The sequence below is a fragment of the Buteo buteo genome, chromosome 6 (assembly GCF_964188355.1).
Source record: "Buteo buteo chromosome 6, bButBut1.hap1.1, whole genome shotgun sequence".
NCBI classification, from domain to species: domain Eukaryota; kingdom Metazoa; phylum Chordata; class Aves; order Accipitriformes; family Accipitridae; genus Buteo; species Buteo buteo.
In genome coordinates, this window is record NC_134176.1 from 26,723,899 (window position 1) to 26,744,011 (window position 20,113).

General features: G+C 54.1%; 1 protein-coding gene across 10 annotated transcripts in view; it reads left to right on the plus strand.

Annotated features, from left to right (window-relative positions):
- The window catches only part of LTBP2 (latent transforming growth factor beta binding protein 2), a 98,721-nt gene that overhangs the window by 57,552 nt on the left and 21,056 nt on the right, over positions 1-20,113 (plus strand). For all 10 annotated transcript variants that reach the window (XM_075030183.1, XM_075030179.1, XM_075030181.1 and 7 more), the window contains 8 exons: positions 579-760; positions 2,068-2,238; positions 3,807-4,007; positions 4,365-4,633; positions 6,222-6,324; positions 15,221-15,295; positions 19,281-19,403; positions 19,880-20,044. In XM_075030183.1, the coding sequence (XP_074886284.1) occupies positions 579-760; positions 2,068-2,238; positions 3,807-4,007; positions 4,365-4,633; positions 6,222-6,324; positions 15,221-15,295; positions 19,281-19,403; positions 19,880-20,044 (1,289 nt within the window). The remainder of the gene's footprint in view (positions 1-578; positions 761-2,067; positions 2,239-3,806; positions 4,008-4,364; positions 4,634-6,221; positions 6,325-15,220; positions 15,296-19,280; positions 19,404-19,879; positions 20,045-20,113) is intronic.

A 20,113-nucleotide genomic window follows, 5' to 3' on the forward strand; every position in this document is an offset into this window, starting at 1 on the left:
TTCAGAAGGTTGTAACTGCACTTACAGGCTTGAGGTTTTGGTCATTCTCTCCTTTTTTGTGACTCTCATGGGCCAAGTTTTGTTTATTTGCTTGGCCTGGCTTCTCTTCTGACTGCCTCGCTGGTTTTTCAGTGCTCATTTGGGGCTGGCAAGGCAGGTCCTGAGAAAGTTCCCACAATAAGAACAAGCGTATTTGGAGCTGCTTGTGTTTGCTGGGGAAGGGATGTGGTGGGGCAAGGTGCAGCCCTTGAGCTTGATGGGCAGGCAGAGGTTCTTCAAGGCAGCTGGGGCATCCCTGTGGTGGGGCAACCTGATGTGACAGTACAGGAGGGGTATCTTGGTGAATACTATGCCCTGCCAGGCTCAGGGCATGGGGCATCGTTCCTAGAGTGAAATAGTGCCATTGTAATGACTGAAAGCAGGTGAGGAGTGGGACTCTGCTCAGGTAGGCAGAGCTCTGTGTCCAGGTGGTGGCTCAGGCAGCTCAGGCAGCTCATCAGTGAAGGTTACCGCAGGGTATCCTGGTGGACAGCACAGTTACTCATGAGGAGTATCAGTTCATTTTTTCTCTTTCACAGGACTCAGAGCAGAATTGGCTCTCCTGTCTCCCCCCAGCACATAGGGCCATCACGGACTGTCCGGCGCTACCCAGCCAGCAATGGCCAGCTCACCTCTAATGCACTCCCCAATGGGAATGGACATGAGCAGAGCAGCTCTGGGCCACACACGGTTTCCCAGGAGCACACCTTGTCTGCAAGGGGTAAGGCCTCCAGGGTTGTCACTCTTTTGGGGCTTCTTGTTGGGGTGTTGTGGGGAAGGGCAATGGTGTGACTGAGTATCCCCAAGAAACCCTGGACTCCAAGGAGTGTGTTGCTGGGTGGGATGGAAGGGGAACGTGAGCATGGGCATTGCTGGGCTTGGCAAAGAAAGAGACCCTACTGAAGGAGGACAGGTCAGGGGAGCAAAATGCTGATGGCAGGGGAGAGGAGCCAGGGGGGATGTGACAGATGCCTCCCAGAGGTGTTGAACATCACCCCAGCACGCTGCTGTGAAGGTGATTGCCTCAGTCTATAGGAACGGTGTCTCCCAGCTTCGTCCTCGGCCTGAGCAGCCCTCAAGGTCAGATTGTGCAACTAGCATCTAGTTCTTCCCTTTGGCTGCCCCCTTGGTGCATTCTGACATGAGCAGGGCTCAGGCCAGGCTGCTGGGACGTGCAGTTGCTGAGCCTCAGCGCCTCCCCAGCTAGGACAGATGCAAGTTGTCTTCTGCAGCTTGGCTCCCCCTGAAGCCGTGATTCCCCAAGGAGGCACCATGTGGCATCTCAGCCCTTATGAGCAGGGCTGTGAGCCTGACTGAAGCTGTAATCTGAAAGCGGCGATTGCAATGGGGAGAGTGAGGGTTGAGCACAGCAAGGGGAACACTCACAGAAATGGCTGTCATGGTGGGCAGGGGTGGAGGACTCTGATGTCGAGCCAGCTGGTTCATAGTTACACAACTGTTCTGCCTGTTGTCCATTTTCCACAAGCCCCCAAGAGCTCTGAGTGTGATTTCCCCCTGTATCAAATGTGAGGATGGTGAGGGAGCAGGAGGGGACCGCAGGTAACTGCAGGAGGTCAGGGGATGCTTGTAGGGAGACATTGGTTTTCTCAAGCCCTAAGGCTCTCTTTGATGGATACCAGTGTGGCTGTTCATGTGGGAAGCCTTCCAGTGGTTTAAGGGCAGCCAGTCTCACAGCTACTGACGTAGCTGGAGAAGGAATATTGTCTAAAGCAGAAAAACACCCTTTGTACTGGAGTTAGTGTGTGTGTGTCCCTTCACAGAGAGTTATGCCACTCCAACTGGGCAGGCAGAGCATGCTGCTCGCCATTTTTCACGTGTTGATAGACCTTTACTGATGCTGGAGCAGAGGACAGGCTGGAGTGAGCAAGGGGCAAGGAGACACGCTGCCCTGGGGAGGGACACAGACCCCTCCTTGCTCTGGGAATGCTTTGGAGCTTGAGCTGCAAATTACCGGCCCCCTGGCCTGGAGATGTTGTTTCCACTTAGCACTATCCTCTTCTTTCATAGGGGCCAACCTGACAGAGAAGATTAGGAAGATAAAAATCGTCTTCACACCCACCATCTGCAAACAGACATGCCGGAGCGGGCGCTGCTACAACAGCTGCGAGAAAGGAGACACCACTACTCTCTACAGCCAAGGGGGGCACGACCACGATCCCAAGTCTGGCTTCCGCATCTGTGAGCACCCTGAGGCCCCCAGCCCACCTTCTTGCCTGCTCCCCCACTCTCCTCCTGCTGCCTTTCCTGCCTCTGCAGACTGAGGGCTTGGGCTGCTATAGAGATGGGAGGAGATGACCTCTCTCAGTGCCTTGGAAAATATCTCCTGGGGTCTTTGGGGCTTACTCCGTCTGTGTCTCTGGGGGAGGAAGACAGACCTTGCCTCATTGCTCTCCTTCCTGGGCAAGCAACTTCTGTTTCCATCCCACCCCAGGTAGAGGGGACGCGTGTGTTTGAGTCAGGCCTGCAGCCAAGCCTCCCCACCCCCTCCTTCTCAGAGCCAGCTCACTGCTTTCGTTGGCATCCAGTCTTGGGGCTGACTTTCATCACCTAATTTCCTCCTGTTCTCTCCTTTCACTCACGTGGCAGCCAAGGGAGCTGGCTGCAGGTTGCGAGCTGTTCTTATAAACAGGGCTGCTGAAACCTCTGCTCGCCTTTCAGAGCTGCTGGGATTGCTCATCAGGTCACTGGGATACCCAGCTGTGGGTCGGGCACAGCCTCTTGGAGCAGGACCTGGTGGGAGTTGTCCTCTAAAAGCCTCTGTAACTCTCAAATTCTTCTAACACTGAGAGAATGCAAAGTCTGGCTGTTGTGGACACCAACTGATACGGGGTTCACAGGAGTTTTTGCCTAGATGACAGTCCAAAGATGTGTCTCCTCCCCCCAAAACTGGTTGCTGGTCTTGAGCAAATGAACTTGGAGCAGATGGGAGCTCATCCCCTGGGGTGAACCTGACAAGCCATCCAGGGATGTGCAGCAGCAGTATCTCATCTCACGCTGAAATGAGTCAGTATGATCTGTCAGGGAATCCCGTGCCTTGCCTGAGTGTTGCTCACACTGAGAGATGCTCTGGGTTGCTCCTAGCATCTGATGAAGCCAGAAAAGATGTGACTTCAGTTTCATCTGTGGATGCTTTTTTCCGAGCCTGTGCAGATGAATTGCTCCTGGTTCTTTTGTCCCACTCCACACTTATCCCACTTGAGCTGCTGGCAGGGCCAGGGCTGGCCAGGAGACAGGCTCTGAGGATGTGGCTCTCTGCCCGTTCTCTCTGCCTCTCCCGTCCCCACTGAGTTCCCTTCTGGACTGGGATAAAAACTCTGCCAAGTGAGGAGGGGGCAATGCAGAAGAGAAGGAATTGTGCTGACTTGGCTGCATGCAGCTGCCGGAGCTCCTGCCCCACTCCAAGGGATTCTGCTGTGCCAGCAACACCACCTTGGCCTTGGGGGGCTGCCCCACAGGGCATGGGTGCCCCAGGCTGGCCGTGGTCCCTGGGCCCAAGGGAGGGCTCATCATCTTCAACCCATGACTCCAGTTGTGAGCAGAGCTTGGGGAAGATGGTGGTGCACAGCAGGGACCCCAGGCTGCCTCCAGGCTGCAAGTGCTGACTCCAGCCCAATGCTGGGCCTGGTCCTTGGGTACCATGGGGCTAATGGTGGCCCACATCCAGCTGCCTGGCCTCCCCCAGCTGCCCCTTGGCTACAGGCAGTGTCTCAGTTTCTCTGCTAAGCAGACCTCTCTTTGCCTTGCAGACTTCTGCCAGATCCCCTGCCTGAACGGAGGGCGCTGTGTGGGCCGGGACGAGTGCTGGTGCCCCTCCAACTCCACGGGGAAGTTTTGCCATCTGCCAGCTCCGTCTGTGGAAAAGAAGCAAGGAGGGAGAGACCCAAAGACCCTGGCCAGCAGCTCCGTGAAGCACTCCACCTACACCCTGCCCTTGTCCAACCAGCTGGGTGAGCGTGGCTGGCGGCTCCAAACCCTGCATTCTGCTCTTACTTGGGTGCTCCTCAGATCTTCATTAACAGGCCCGAGGAGGGCACTACCTCCTTATGCTTACCTTTTCAGGCCAGGTTATGAGAAATGTGGTTTCCCTAGTTTCTGAAGGGCTCAGGTTGCTGGGAAAAGTTTTTGGTAGACTTGTCCTGGTTTTGGGCCAGAGAAGTATTTTCTCTTAGATGCAGTCTTCCTCTAGATTTCCTGGTGGGCTCAGTCTACCTCTCCTCCCTTATGATTTTGTTGATGACAAGATGCTCTTCAGGTGCCAAATTGTTGCCAGATTGTCACAACTGTGGTATAAACTCATCTTCCAGCTTCCCTAAACCCTTCCCTGGTGAATGTCCACATCAACCACCCTCCAGAAGCCACTGTGCAGATTCACCAGGTGGCCAGGGTGCGGGGTGACGCAGAGGTGTCGGAGGAGAACAGCGTGGAGGCAGTCCTGGTGCCTCAGCTGGCCGCCATGCCCTGGTACACCTATACCCACGGGAACGGCAACAGCATTGCCACAGAGAGCAGCCGGCAGCAGCAGAGACCCCCGGGGCTGCTGGGGAGGTGCTTTCGGGAGGCTCTCCATGGGCAGGTAAGGGGACACCCGTCGAGCTTTGGAGCGTGTGTAGATACATTTCTTGTTGTGGGGTATGGGTGCATTGGGTTATGGGGCAGGGAGGGTGGCCTTTCATTGCATGAAGCTGTTGAGCATCAGCGTGGACATCACCCAGGTGCCGTGGGCATGGGCAGCAGTGTGTTGGTACTTGGGAAGAAAATCCCTTGTTTTGGCCCAACAGGGAGACCTTGCTGCCTTGTCCTGACCAGGCTGTGCCCTGGGGCAGCACAGCCCAGACTTGATGGCTTTCACACACAGTCTCATTTAAAAAGGGTGCCCTATTTATAGCAACATTTACAGCCATGCTCTGCGATTATTGTAGGAAACGTATAAAACATAGGAAAATTCCTTTCTCTCTCAGACGATAAATGAAAGTCTGATTTCCATGGAACGACGCCTTCCTGGGCAGCTCGGTCGGGGCTTGGGAAGCAAATGCACGTGAGGAGCTTTCTCACCCCTGTCCCGCAGTCATCGTAATTTCTTATTTTGTCTTTCCCCATATGTTTCTCTTGCATCATTGGAAAAGCATCGGACATTTTTGGCACCCACAGGAACACCTGTGAGCTCCCCGGAGCAGCTCATGCTGAGCGAGACCCCCCAGCTGGGCAGCCTGGGACTTGGCCCCCTCCCCAGTGCTCCCCAGCCCTTTCTGGGGGGCTGCTCCCAGATCCCATCCCGTCCTTCAGTCGCTCCCATCCAAGCCATTTCTAGCGGGATACATTCTCAGCCATTCCCTAGTGCAAAAATAAATGAGATCAGACCCTCGGGCTGGAAAAGCCCTGCTCCTCTGTGGGGAGACGACAGCTCTTGGACCCTGGGAGCAGATGATGATGCATGGAGATGCTTGTGGATGCCTGGAGAGGCTGTAGGAGATGCTCTGGGGAGGGCAAGGGGTCTAGCAGGGGGTACCCTTGCTGTGCTCACACCTCACCCAGCCGGGGTGATGCCGTGCCTGGGAGAGGGCGAGGAGCCTGGCAGGGAGCGCTTGCCTCTCTCCGCTCAGCCACAGCCGAGCCGATCGGTATGCGAGCACTGGGCAGGCGGCCACGCGCGCCTGGACAGGGGCCAGCTCCGGCCTGTGGGCTGCGGCGGCTCTGCTCTAATGGGGAAGCCTGTAATCCAGAGGGCCTTGCGGGAGGGCTGGGGGCGGCAGGAAAGAGAGACTCATTAAGCAGAGGAAGGTGCCTGACCACAAGCTCCCCGCTGGGCTGGAGTGGTGCACCCATTTCGCTGGCTAATCAGCCAGGCACGGGGCTGATCCCAGGGCTTTGCCAGGTGATATCATCTCTGGTTCATCTCCTGCTCTGTTTGATGTCCCCTTCCCCTCCAAAGGGTGCAGTCGAAGGAGTCTTGTGTTTTTCTCTCTGCTACTGTCTTAAACCGCATCCCTGGTCCCACCACGTCCTGGTGCGGAGCTGTGCTGGGAGGGCCGTGCCAGCCTCTGACCCCAAACCATAGTCCCCCATGCTGGCTCTGCCACCGCCGCACCAGCCAGCCGCAGCGGACGGGCGTGCGTCCCCTCCCTGTCCCACAGAAGCCTGATCCTCTGGTCCTCTCTCCACAGTGCACAAACCCCCTGCCAGGGCTGACCAAGCTGGAGGACTGCTGCGGCAGCGTGGGGCTCTTCTGGGGTGCGGACTGGTGCCTGGCCTGCCCCCCCCGGCCAGGTGAGTACTGCCACTGCCTGGGACGGTGCGAGGGATGGCCTGCACCCTTGGCAAGCAAAAATGGTCAGGCTGCCTCCTGTAGCTTGGGAGGCATGGACCAGACCCGCGGGTCCCCTGCCGTGTGGCTCTCCCTTGCCCAAGGCCCTTGGGGATGGGCGGCATGTTCGAGGTGGTATGGAGGGCCATGCTGGCTGCTGCCCCAGCCCATGCACCAGGGAGGAGCACTCTGGTTTGGCTGCTGGCCCCGGGCTCGGTGCTTTCTCCCTAAATTGCCCCTGCGAAACCCCGGTGCAGCTGGCGGTTCCCGCTGTGCTAGCCTCGCTCAGAGGGAGAAAAGGGAAAAGAGTGGCCATGGTTTTAGGAGGTGCAGTTCTAGATCGGTGGAGGAGGCTGCAGACTCGGCCCTATAGAGTTACGGGCTTGCTCTGGGCCCAACATGGGCTTGGCAGGGGCTCTGGAAATAACACTACATCAAACAATTGGCAGGAGCGCACCCGGGGTCCGTTCCAGGGGCACAGGCGTCCAGCTCCGTTTCTGCTGCGCTTGGGAGCCGGACAGACTGATCCAGCAGGAGACGGGGATTCCTCAGCTGCTTCGCTTGGGGTGCTCTGTAACAGGCACAGCCCCTCGCGCCATGGCCCCATCCCATGTTGTGGTGGAGAGGCCGTGCTGAAGAACTCCTGGCTCGGGGGAGGCAGCCCCACAGGCACAGTGGCTCCGGCAGCCAGTGCTGAGCGGGTCTGGTGCAGGGCAAGGTGCACATGTCCAATGCAACGCAGGCAGGGAGCTGCTCACCTCCTTCCTCCCTGCCTGCCACCTGTCATCACTGCCTGGCTGCTCATTCACATGCCTTCACTGGATCGAAGGACTAAAGTCAACAGACCCCATGGTCCAGGAGACTTTGACCCCTGAGGAGAGCGGAGGTGTCCAAGGTAGCAGGTTTTGTGCAAGTGTGGTGTTGACACCTTCTAGCTCTGCCCAGAGACTGTCCTGCTCACACGCATGCTCCCAAGAGCTGTTTGCATCTTGTCCTCCCTTGATTCAGTTCCTCCTCAGCCAGGGGTAGGGCCAGCTGGAGCCAAATTCCTTGCAATCACAGATGAGGTTGTCAGCATCCTGGAACCCAGCGCAGATCTGGGGAGCTCTGATTGCTGTCATCTTCCTGCCCTGCATGGCTCTGCTGTGGCCCTGGGCCACGCTGCTACCTGCCTGCCTTTGTCCATGTGCCAGCCCCAAGGGAGCCTTGGGCACATGTGGTATGGGGGTGACCACAAGGTCTCCAGGCTCAGCACAAACAAGGAAATGCCCCACACAGGCCTCAGCCCCCTCCTCTTTGTCCCTGACCTTCACATCCCATGTCACGGCTTTCTCCTCCCCATCCCACAGCAGTCTCCCCGTTTCTCACCTTGTCTCTCTGTGATCCCCCATTAGGAAGCAGGAGGGCTGCTTAACACTTCAGTTAGGCTGCAGATGGCTGCAAAATTGCTGCAACTCCTTTCTCTTTCTCCGTGCCAGGATGCTAGGTATTGCTCGGTGGCCAGAGCTGCAGCAGTGATTTAGATCTTCAGGCTTCAAAACGTGTCTGTAATCACAGGCTTCCAAGACATGAAAACAGGCACAAAATACCCCCATGTGCTCCTTGCAGTCAGCCAGCCAGTAGAGCAAATGCACTTAAGAAATGCCTCCTAGCTGCCAGCAGGTCCCACTTCCACAGCTCAGCGCAAGCCCTGTGTCCCAGCAGCAGATGAAACTCAAGGGAGGTTGTCACTGCTGGTCTTCATTGAGTGGACAGATGCTTGTCTGGCTTTTTTTTCAGATTAATTCTATGGGGATATGAAAAATGTATCCCCGTGGGTCTTCTGTTTTCCTGTGCCACAAGAAAATCCCATTCTCAGTCCTTCTGGCTTTGGGCAATAAAGTTCCCCTTTGGAGACCAAATGGCTCTTGTTGATTTTGGCAGGAGTTCAGGCTAGTTGAAGGAGCCGTTTTCATCCTCTTTAATCATGTGCAAGTATCTCCCTCCTTTGGCGACCTCTGATTAACTGCCCCATAACCAGCCCCACATGCAGGAGACCACACAGTGCAAGTGAAGGGAGGTGTAAGGCAGGCACTTGATGGAGGCAGCCTAAGAGAGCCCGGCTGTTTTGAAGTGAGAAGCCCATGTGGCTGGCATGGTTTTTCTCTGGTATGCTGTCTTCACACGCGAGAGATCTTGCCCTAGAGTGGAGCCAGGGAAACAGTCTTTTCTCCATGATCTTGCTACTCTAACAGAGCCATCGAGCACTGTGACCTCTCATTGCCCCGTGCCTCCTCCGCCAGAGCTCCCAGGTCCACGCCTGTCCAGTGTGAAGGCATCGCTCTGCATTGTTCCTGCCTGTTGACCACATCCCACACTCACATTCCTTCTGTCTCCTGGTCTTGCTGGCCTGTGTTGTGCTCACTCAAAGTCACTGGGCTGTAGTTCAGTGACCTGGTGTCTCATGCACAGAGATAACATGTCCTGTGGGTCTTTCCAGCTTTCTTCTTGGCACCATGGTCTTCACAGAGAACTTCTCCTTGCACTTGTGTGTCCCGGGGAGGCGTGCACCAGAGCAGACTTGACAGCACTGGGAATTTAATTCCAGCAACCAGAGACAGAAATGGCAGAAGCTAGTTCAGTGTAAACACTTACAAATGTACAGAAGTGCAGCCAGGCAAGAGCTAGACAAATGGAGAACTTGTTTGGATTGACTGTCTGCCCGAGACACTGATTGTTAGTAGAGTCTGGATACGTCCGGATGTCTCCGTTGACTGCAGCTTTCATGTTTGCTACGTGTTTGTGTGCGGAAAGACATCAGAGAAGAAGAATCGGAGGCAGGCATCCGTCCGAGTGAACCTGCCATGACCAGTCCCTGCTATTTTTTGTGTTTTGCCCAGCATCAGAAAAGCCAAAGTACTTGAATGCTTTGCCTGCATCCTAAAGAGAGCATGTTAAAAGCTGAGTTCAGAATTAAGGTAGGGGTGGGGTTGACCTGGCCAGGACTCTGTGAAGTGGGTGTTACATTAGTTTCAGAGGTTTCCTTAGGCTCTGCTCAGGCTTTTGGCTGTCTGGTTTGCTTCTGGGAGGGTGTATCTTCTTAGGTCCCTTCAGAGAATTGGGCACAGAGATGGGTATTCAAGCAGGCTGTAGTAGAAGCCACTGGGAGTTTGCTGAAGATGGGACCCCCAGGATATGTCAGAGGCAGCCCTGGGAGAAAAAGGGAGAGCCAAGAGCTTGCTCCGTGAGCTGTTGGGGCAAAGGCTGTCGCCCAACCCATGAAGGACAGAGATGAGCCACGGGCAGGGGCCTGGAGAGTGGCAGGACACCTGCATGCTGTTGTGCGGCTGCAGTCCTTCAGCTCCGTCTGGAGATGGCTGGATGAAATGTACTGCACTGCAAGATAGGATAAATCAGATGGAGACATCCAATGACCCTCCTGGGTCTTTAGTACTCGGAGGAGGCAGTGGAGCACACACTGAAAGGCTAGAACAGGGAGGTAGGAGCATATGGGAGCTAGAAGGTAAAATGTGGAGAAGACTGACAGTGGGGAAAGGGATTCGGAGGCTGAGGAGGCAGCTGAAGTAGAGGCACTTGGTCATGGCTGGGACGAAGCCTAAGGACCAGCAGGGTATTTGAGCAGTACTGGTGAGGAAGCTGTGCTGAAGCAATGTCCTGTCCCGTGGCAAGCTCAGGATGTGGGGTTAGTAGCAGGCGCACTGCTGGTCAGAGCTACTCCTGCTTGCCTGCCAGACCATATACTATTTTGGGGTATACAGTGGTCTGTGGAGAAGAATATGCTGGAATGAAGTCAAGAGATGGTCCACGTAAACTAAAACCAACAAGATCCAAGCTGCAGGTCGACACATACCCCAGGGCAGGTGTGGATTTGGACACTGGTTTCCCTGAAGCCTTGGCCCTCCTCAGCCCTGTGGGGATAAAGGAAACTGGTAGCAGAGAGTTCTGCCCAGAGGGGGTCACAGCCCTCCTCTTCCACCTCCTCCCTGTCCCTGAGACCACACACCTCTGCGACCAGCAGTGCTCCAGGAGAAGCCCATACTAGTGATGGGCACTGTCTCCGGTACTGCCCAGGAGCTACAAGTCTCACCTTTCTGTGTGGGTTTGGGGGACTTTTGGGGTGCAGCAGTAAAACTGCATCTTCCAGGTCCTGATTTTTCAGTGCCCCCTGTCCCTTATTTCAGGCTGCAGTCAGCACCCACTGGTTGTGCTTACTGCAGATCTTTCTGGTCTGCTTTCGCTCCTCCTGCCTATGGGTTTTAACAGCATTAAGAAACAAGTCTTTGAAGGCTATTGTTTTGGTTTTATTCCCACTCCCCGTGTTTTTTCAAGTTTTTTGTCCTAGAGAAAAGTCTGAATTTCACTGGAAAGTTGGATCTTGTAATGTCTGGCTTGGCGTCTGCAGCACTCCCCAAACAGACCTCCCACTGCGAGAGGGGTGGCAGCTCACCCATGGAGCTGTAGTCATCAGAAACGCCAAGCAGCTCTGCAAGCCACGCGCTCCCCTGCACTGTGCCTGCAGGCATTGAAACAGCCACAGGAAACCCCTTGAAAATCATCCCCCTGCTCTGCTCTTGTTGTGATCAGATTGGGGAGGATACAGGAAAAGAACCCTGGAAATATGGGAAGGAGCCTATGGAGGGGGCCGGTTCTGCCACTGCTACACCCATGTGCCACAGGGAGTCTGTCCAGGACAGTAAAGAAGGGCTAGATGTGGGGAAAGAAGCTGAAACCTCTGCAAGGATGTGGCAGTACTGCAGACAGCAATGCTTAACCTGGGGAAGCGCAACATTTTCCGGTCTGCCTTGTTCTGTAGAGTGCTTGTTTTGCCCATCATTCATCTGCAGCATCATGGTCTTGGCACACAAGAGCACAGTGTTGCAAAAGTGGGGTTTTTTAGGTACAGAGGTATTTTGTCCTAGCTGGAAGACAATGTGGGAGCAGAATGAGGACTCTCTGTTGAAACGACCCCAAAGGCCGACAGTAATTACCGGAGTCTTTTTTTCCTTCAAGCATCTTTTTCACCTTGAAGTTCTTTATTGACCATGAGTAGAGCAGAGGGCTTAGTTTCATATTGCACATCACTGGTGCATGCCCTCCCCTCCCCTGCTACCCTAGCCTTTGTTGGGGCATTGGAGAAAGTCTTGCTGGAACCTGCCTACCACAGACTACCCAGAGGAGAGGAGAGCAGTTGTGACAGATCTGGACTGAAGGATTTGTGTCCTCTCCCTCTTGTCCATTCTGCCCAGGAAGTCAGCTTATCCCCACAGCCACAGCCCTGTGTACTTCTTGGCCTGACATCTCCAATACATTTGCTCTCAGGAGACTGCTGTGGGGTCTGAGCTGCTCTGTTCTTCTGCCAGCGAGTTCAACAGCTGAGGTCCTCTCTGCAGTGGAGGCTGATCTTCTCTGCTTCACACTAAACCAGGCTGAGGTTTGACTGGGTCCACCACCCCCACCACTCCAGATGCTACGACACCACGCACTCTGGCTCCTTGTCATCTCCCACGTGCTAGAAAACGCAGGGCAAGCAGAGACACCACAGCCACCCTCCTGATTGCATGCTCTGTGCCCACTGCGGGCATGGGGAGATGCCTGGGGTCCAGCCCGGATGCGGGTTCTTCTGTGGAGCTGATCTGGGGTCTCCAGAAATCTCTGTAAGTCCTGAAAGTGGCAAAGGAGTTCAGCAAGGCAAGGTTTTTCAGAGAGATAATGCCTTTTGTATGATATATGGAAAGAGTTGAAAGAAATGGGCTAGCTTTCAGCAGCCAAGCATTTCCTCACTTCTCATCTGACCGCAGGCTTGCCTCTTCCCCTTTTAACAGAGTAATATTGGCTGGCCTAATGCAGTGTATTATCTCACCCTATAAACCTTGCCTTGCTCAGGCCTTTGTGGCTACCACCACTAAAAGTGGTTTATTTCCACTTCACCATCAGCCTGAGCTTCTTCGTCCCATCTTCAGAGAGTGTTTGGGGAGCCAGGGCCTTTGGGTAAAGCCTGTTCCCCTGGGAAGTGATGGAGAACTAGCCCAGCTGCTTAAAGATCATCCTGCTAGGCTGCAAAATCCCTCTGCCTGATTTCCATGCATTCATTTCCCTTCTTACTCTGCTCTGTTCAAGTATTGTTCTAGCTGGGGACAAAGGTGCTGGTGGGAGTCCTGGGCTGTGGCTGCTTTGTGCTCACCTCCAGCCTGGGTCTGTGAGGTCCTTTGTGCGCACCCGGCGCCACTGGGGATGCCTGGTGCCTGCAGACCTTGTAGAAAGCAGCACCGTGCGGTGGGATGAAGCAGAGCTGGACAGAGTGATGAGGAGAGTCAAGGGAGAGTCCTGGTGTGCAGGTACCAGCTGAGCACATTGCTTTGGCACAGTGCCTGCAGGCCTGAAGTGCCCAGGAGGCAAGGCTCTGAAATCACACCTTTGAATCAGGAGCCAGAGCTCCCTGCCCTCAGCAAGACTGAAATCCCTCTGTCTGACAGATGCAGCTCAACTGCTCCATCCCCAGCCTCAGGCTCTGGGAGAACCCCTTTCTGGAGGGAGTATAGATAGACAGACAGGCAGACAGACACAGGAGACTGGGACCCCTCCAGCTGTGGATGCTGACAGATTTCTGCCCTGTCTGATCATCAGATTGGCTTTTTCCCTTTGCTGGGTTCCAGAGGAATAGCCTCCAAAGCCAGTCTCCACACTCCTACCAGCTACATGGGAGAGGGGTGGCTGCTAATCCCCTTTGCAGGAAGCTCAGGTGTCCTAGGCTGGTTTTTCAGGGGTCTTTGGCCATCTCTGCTGTAGTTCGGCAACATCAGAGCTCATGGAAGGAAATGGTCTTCTGCTCGAGTAACTAAGTACAAAGCTGAGAGTTAATAGCTTACATCCTCCTGCAGCCACACGCTGTCTTCCCTTGTGGCCAGGTCCTGGCAGAAAGAAAGCAGCCTCCATCCAGTACTTCAGAAAGTGTCTTGGTTCCCCTTGGTACAGAGAGATCTGCTCACATTACATTAGTTATTCTTTCCAGGGAACATGGGTTTCGTTGCAAAATTAAGACATTTGTCTGCAGCCTCACAAGTCGTTTGCTGCAGTAATGGGCTGCATATTTCTGCAGACTGGAGTCACAGGAGTGCTGAGGTGAGATGAGACCTGCACGGTCACCCCCCATCACTAGTATTTTCTGCCTTGCCCTCTCCCCAGCAGCATCTGGCAGAGGGATGCTGCAGGATCTGTTTCTCCACAAAGGCTTTTCAGAGAGTGAGTGGGCTCTGACACATCATCACTGTTTGATCTCCAGCATGCTTGGCTCCCCATCGGAGGGCTCGCATACAATGATGCTGCTTCATTTGACCGTCTGTTATCACATCGTGCAGAGGCTGACAGATGCTTCCAAGCATCGTTAATGCCTGTCGGGAGCCCCAAGCCCACAGGCTGTGGTGTGGGAGGACCTGGAATCCCACCGGCGTGCTGAGCCTGGAGCCCATGAGCCAGAGGTTTCTTTTCCCTCCCCAGAAGGTTGGAAATGTACCCAGAGATTTGCAGTATCACCAGTAACCCCCTTGCCCCTAACATCCAGATATTCGTAAGCACCTCCTGCTCACAGTTCATGATGGGCCTGTTGAAGGGGGTGAATAGATTTTTTGTCTTAGTCATTCATCCAGCTGCTGAGGATCTCTCTGCACCCAGAAAACCTTGTAACTTCATTTAATATACCTGGGGAAAACAGGCTTTCTATTCTCCTTCCTGGGACAAGCTGGTGAACAACTTGTTCTCCCGTCTTTTATTTCCCAAGTGCCTTTATCCTAGGAAGCTGCTCCCTAACTTTTGCCTTTCAAGAAATGTCCTAGAATGGCTTCAAACTGCTTTATAGGGTCAAAGTGTCCAGGACAAAGAGTTATGGACATGCCTGTTCCGTGCCCCCAGTGCACTGTTTGTGTTCTTAACCTTTGCAGGGTCTTTCTGACCATCTCCTGCTGCAAGGATGGTCTCAGTTTGTCCCTGGTTCTCAAAAGCTGCAATGCTTTAGGAATCTGTCAGATCCTCAATATAGCTATTGCCATGGAGGGCTTTCCATGTATGACACTAGGGTGTGAGCTACTGATGCCAGGCAGGAGGAATTCAAGTGGTAGGAATATGGCTGGACAGTCACTTAGCTGTTACACACACTTCTTGTTTCCAAGTGTATGATCCAGAAAATTAAAAAGAAACCTCACCCTGGAAAAATCCCATCCAAAGCACCCTTCCTCCTACCCCACCCTGTGCTTACTCACTTCCCAACCCATCACCTCCTGATTCCCTTCCCCTTGCTCCAAAATACTGTGCCTAAATTTGACATCCTTGGAATTTATGGGCCACATTTTACTTGCCTTTAAAAAATTTGGAGATTTAATTGTGCGGGTTATAGGCCATTTTGAAAGCCACAAAACTATTTTAAGCAGCAATTTGAAATTTTCTTTGATGAGGGTGATTGGGGCAGGAAATCACATGCAGTAAAAAAAGGGGAAAATGTATTAAACAGGCCCCAGGCTGTTATTTCAGCATTTTGTCAAGGACCTCTGTCATTACTTTAACTCTGATCCCTCTTGTCATGTGTCACCTGGCTATCCAAGCTGGCCTGGGAGGAGCCAAGGTGACACAGTGATAGATATGAAGCACAGGCAGCACCTCTGGGTCACCAGGTTGGCACCTGCCAAGCAGCCAAAACCCTGCTTGGGAAATATGGCTGTTCCCACCTTTTCCTCTGCCATGGGAGTCATTGGAGGCCCATCCGAGGCAGGCCTAGGGACCCTTTCCCCTCCACAAGGAGGACAGAAAGAAGGTAGGATGCTGGTGGCTGCCTCTACTGCCGACGTCCCACACTGTTTACTTTCTTCCCAGCACATCCTGTGATTGAGAACGGGCGGGTGGAGTGTCCCCAAGGATACAAGAGGCTGAACCGGAGCCACTGCCAAGGTAAGGATGCTGCTTTCATATCTCTCTCTCCTTCCCACATCCGCTGTCAGAGCTGTAACTACCTACACAAGTAAAATACAATTATCTAACTCCCTGATATAGATCTGCAAAGAATGCAACTTCTAAAAATCTCTGTGCTTTCATCAAGAATGAAAGAAAAAAAGGTAACAGTGGACTACATGACTCAGCTGATAAGCATAGTCAGCGCATAGTTGGGCCAGCGCAAGAAAACTCACCTGTTAAATCCTGCTGACCCAATAAGGACCTATGTTGCTGCTGTGCTAAGTGTGAGTGTAAAAACATTTCTCCCGTAGTCTGAAGCAACAGAAGTTCTGTTGCCTGAAAACATTTGGGAAGGTTCTCAGCTTGATCAGTTCTTCATTTACAAGCGGGAGAGTGCCGTAAAAGTGATTCCTTCTGTTCCGAGTGTGTCACTTGTCCATGCTGCCAGACTGCCCTGCCTGCCCCATGCTGCTGGGGTCTATCCACTTCTCATTCCTGCGGTTCCTCAGCTCCATATGAGGAAGGCGCCATCTCTCCTCTTTTTTCTCTGGTTCATGTTTATTTGGCATCTCTTGGACCCACAGTGCTTGTGTTTTTCCGTGTTCTGACTGAAGTGGAATTTTACGGTTTCCTTCTCGTGATTCATGATAAGCTGAGAGGTGTCATCTCGAAGATACAGCAGGGAGCCTGGGCCCAGGCCCAGGGCTGGCAATCCAATGACTCATCTCTTTTAGCTGGGACTTTCCACCATGCTTACTTAATTAATGATTCAACCTCCCAACATTGTCCTGGGGGAGAACTTTCAACAACGCAATGGCTCCTATTCTCCTTGTCCTCAGATCTCATCCCTTATGCAGCCACAGACAGTGCTATGGGTATGAGGAGCTACCCAGAGACAATGAATAGGAGTTGGAGGAGCAGAGCAGCTGGAGGGACTCATGTCAGCGAGCAGAGACCTGTAGTGCTTGCTCGGGATTTGCATTCCCTCTGGAGCAGGGAGAGGCTCAGAGGAGCAGAGGGAGATGGCAATGTGGAGTTGGCCAGGAAGATGTTTTTCGACAGGAAAAAGCATGAACCGGAGATTTGTGCCTCTGCGTGCTCCTTCATAAGTTGGGCTGGAGGAATACTCTTCTGCAGACACTCTGCTTCCTCAAGGTGCTTTTCCCATGTCTGCTGTTGCAGTGGGACTTGTGTCAGGAAGCCCAGCACTTCACTTCAGGGTCCAGAGTGAGCAATTTGGCTGATAGACTATGGGAGAGGTTACATGGGACCTTCTCTTGTCAGCCCAGGTAGGAGGGGGGCCGAGGGGCTGGACAAGGGCTGATGGTTCCTGAGGCTATTGGTTGTAAGAGAGGAGCTGAGCTGGGAAGCAGCTGAGCTCTGGTTTTGTGGGCTGTCGTCAAAGCACAGATGGTGACTAGAGGAGGGCCCTCGCAGAAGCCCACTTTCCTCTGTTCTGTATGGACAGAAAGGGTTGTCTCTGGTGCCTGCCAGCAGAGGAACAAATGTCTCATCTCTGCAAGATCTTCTTTCCTTTCCTTGCTGCACCCCATTGAGCAGGAACAAGGCTGCATGAGTTGAGAGTGTCTGGCAGACCCAGCCAGGGAACCTCCTGGTGCTGCTGGGACCAGCAGGAAGGATGGCACTGGAAGGGATAATGTGGTTGCTAGACATGAGACAAACCTTCTCTTGGAGGCTCGGTGGTGGGGAGGTGTGCATGCACAGAAGTCACTGCACAGGACACACGCCAGCACCTTGGTGTCCATATATCCCTGGTGTCCGTACATACTTGGTGTCTGTTGCTGATTCAGGTCCTTCCTGCTCACTAAGCGCCAGGCTAAACCAGCCTGCACCTTTTTACCACAGGCTGCCTGACCCAGCATGGCTGTTTCTAAGGACCATTGGCAGGCTTCTGTGGGGTGGGAAGAAGCAACTGAGACAGCTTACAGATCTCAGTTTGTGGTCCCTGAGGCCTCTTCTTGTGGGCTAGCCCCATCCCTGGCATGCTGCAGGGGGTAGGAGTGCGTGGCCCCAAGCGCGCCTGCCTGCTTCTCTTCCCCGTGGGGATTTCCACTGCGGGTGGGTCCTCTGCTGCCAGTGGAATAGAGGGGGTTGGACTGAGGCCGGGATGTGGCCCTGTTTTAAATTAAGCTCATAAAGCCTAGCCCTTGGTGCTTGTTTGTTTTGTGCTCTCATTACTCTAATCCCTTCAATCCCTTTGGTTATGTGAAGGCCAAACACTTCAACCAGTTGGTGTGTCAGAGCAACACAGCGTTCCAACCGTGCCTGGGAGTGACAGGGATGAGCCCCGAGGCTCCTCCGGAGAGCCCAAGCCTCTCCTCTGAGTGGGTTTCCCAGTACATTTGGGTTGTTCTCATGAAGTCTGTCCTGTGCTTGCTATGGAGCAGGAAACCATTACGTTATGCAGCCAAATCCTATTCCCTGGCCTGCTGCACAACCCTGTAGCGTTGGTACTTCCAATTCACTGAACATCATGGTCTGGTCTTGATGGCCGCTGTGTGTCTCAACCATGTATGGGGCAGCTGGTGTGGTGAGCGGGGTAGTTTAAGAGCACAGGACTGGGGAGGACCTCTCGGATCCTTAAGTCTGAACTCCAGCTGTCATAGCTGGCTGTGTGACACCCCCACTTCCACCAAGCAGTGATGCTTCAGCTCTGAGGAATAAGGTAGTGCTGTGAAAGCCATTCCTGAGCCTAGCTGTTATCAGTCAAGCTCTTCCAGTATCTGCATTTTTCCAAGTGTCCCAGCAGCCGACCTCTGCGCCCCTTCCACCTTGAGAGTCTCTAGAGCACCACTGGGTGCTCTCAGGGCACGTGAGGTCTTACCAGGGCCTTGTACATTGGCATTGGGACTGCCCTATGTGTGTTTGTGGAAAAGTGTGATGCTGCCTAGCATCATGTTGGCATTTCTTGGTCTTGGCAGCTTGCAGCTGTCCTGTGAGCAGCGAGTGTGCCCAGGTCCCTCTCACTGCCTGCTCCCACCTCTTAGCTTGTAGTATATGTTCCTGTGATTTGTCCTGAGGTTGTGCTGAGGTTCATCCTGCTCCTGCCACTCCGTGCTCCCATCCAGCTCTTCCTGCACAGCTTGTGCCTCCTGACACAGCACATTTCGTCAGCACGCTGACTTTTCTGGGCCAAGCTCTTTAGTGAACATATAAAACTACATCAATCCATAAGGAGGGCTTCCTCCTCATTCTCCACCATGAAAGTTGCCCTCAGTTCCCCTTTATGCACCTTTTGCCAATCCCTGTCTTCTCCGGCTTAGCTCATACATTCCCACATGGTGCTGCTGTAGGAAAGGCTTTACTGCAGGCCAAATGGGTGAGCCTGACAGTGTTTCCCTGGGATAAGCCCAACCTCCCTTCCTGAAGACTGTGTCTGATGCGTGCTGAGTCAGGGGCAGAGGCAGAGCTTGAGGCAGGGCTTGAGCTTGGCAAAGTCCCACTTGCTCAACCTGTTCCTGGAAGAAGACACCAGCGCAGCCTGGCCCACCATCCCTCCACCTCCGGAGGAGATCAGTCACTGTCATCCCCGTGTGCTGGCACTGAGTTTCTTAGCAAGGATACTCCGTGGATGACAGCTCCATACGAGCAGGACCAGGGATCAGGTGAAAGGACAGGACTCACCAGTCCAGGCTTGCAAACAACAACCATGATGGCCGTAAGAGTGAGCCTGCTGGGATGGCTCACCGTAGGGCCCACATCTGTTTTCCATGAGGACCATGAAGCAGAGCAGTCATTCACAAGCCATCCCTCCAGCTGAAGCGAGCGAGCTCTGCACTGCAGATGTGGGACTGCTGTCACTGTGGAGGTCCCCACCGCACTGCTTAGTGCGGAGGCTGCCTCAGACACCAGCCTGGCTGAGACCCCCTTGGTCCGCGGCACCTGAATGGGAGGTACGGAGTAGGGGGTTCAGTTCACCCTCAGCTTCCTCACATCTCACCAGGCTCTCTCCTGTTCACAGATATCAACGAGTGCTTGATGCAGGGCCTGTGCAAAGATGCCGAGTGTGTGAACACCCGCGGCAGCTTCCGCTGCACCTGCAAGCCTGGCACCATGCTGGACCCGTCCCGTAGCCATTGTATCTGTAAGTGCTCCAGGGAACCCCTCAGTTTGGGAAGGGCCCTGAGAAGGACCCCACGGCTGAATGAAGGCTGCAGCGTGCTTCGTGTCTCTTGCAAGTGCGGTTGAGTTACTCTATCCTGTGCTTGTGTGCAGGATAGGTCCCCATGCCTCGGGCCCGCTTCATTCATTGTTCTTCTCCAGGGACATCTCATGGCCCCTCTGGAGGGGACATGCCTGCGGTGCGGCAGCACAGGACAGAGCCTTCTGGGTTGAGAGCTCCCACAGGAGCTGGATTTGCTTGGGGCTGGCACTGCTGGGGGGATGGCCTGATGGCTGAAGGCCAGGGGCTGTTCTGGCAAGAGGATGGGGCAGCCCTTGGGACAGGCTGGGAGGCATGGGCAGAGAAGGGCCCGAGGGGGAGAGACTGAGTGTCTCCCATTCTCTCTTTGGAGAGCGTAGAGCTTGACCTCTGGCACTAACCCTGCCATTGTGTTTCAGCGGACAAAGCAGTGTCAATGGAGCAGGGGCTGTGCTACCGCTCTGCAGCCGGAGGCGTGTGCTCCTTTCCTCTCTCCCACCGCATCACCCAGCAGATCTGCTGCTGCAGCCGCGTCGGAAAGGGCTGGGGGAAGAACTGCGAGGAGTGCCCTGTGCCTGGCTCAGGTGAGATGTGCCTGCTTCGGCTTTGCCTGCTCTGGCTAGACTGGGGTTTTGGCTTGCCTGAACTTGCTG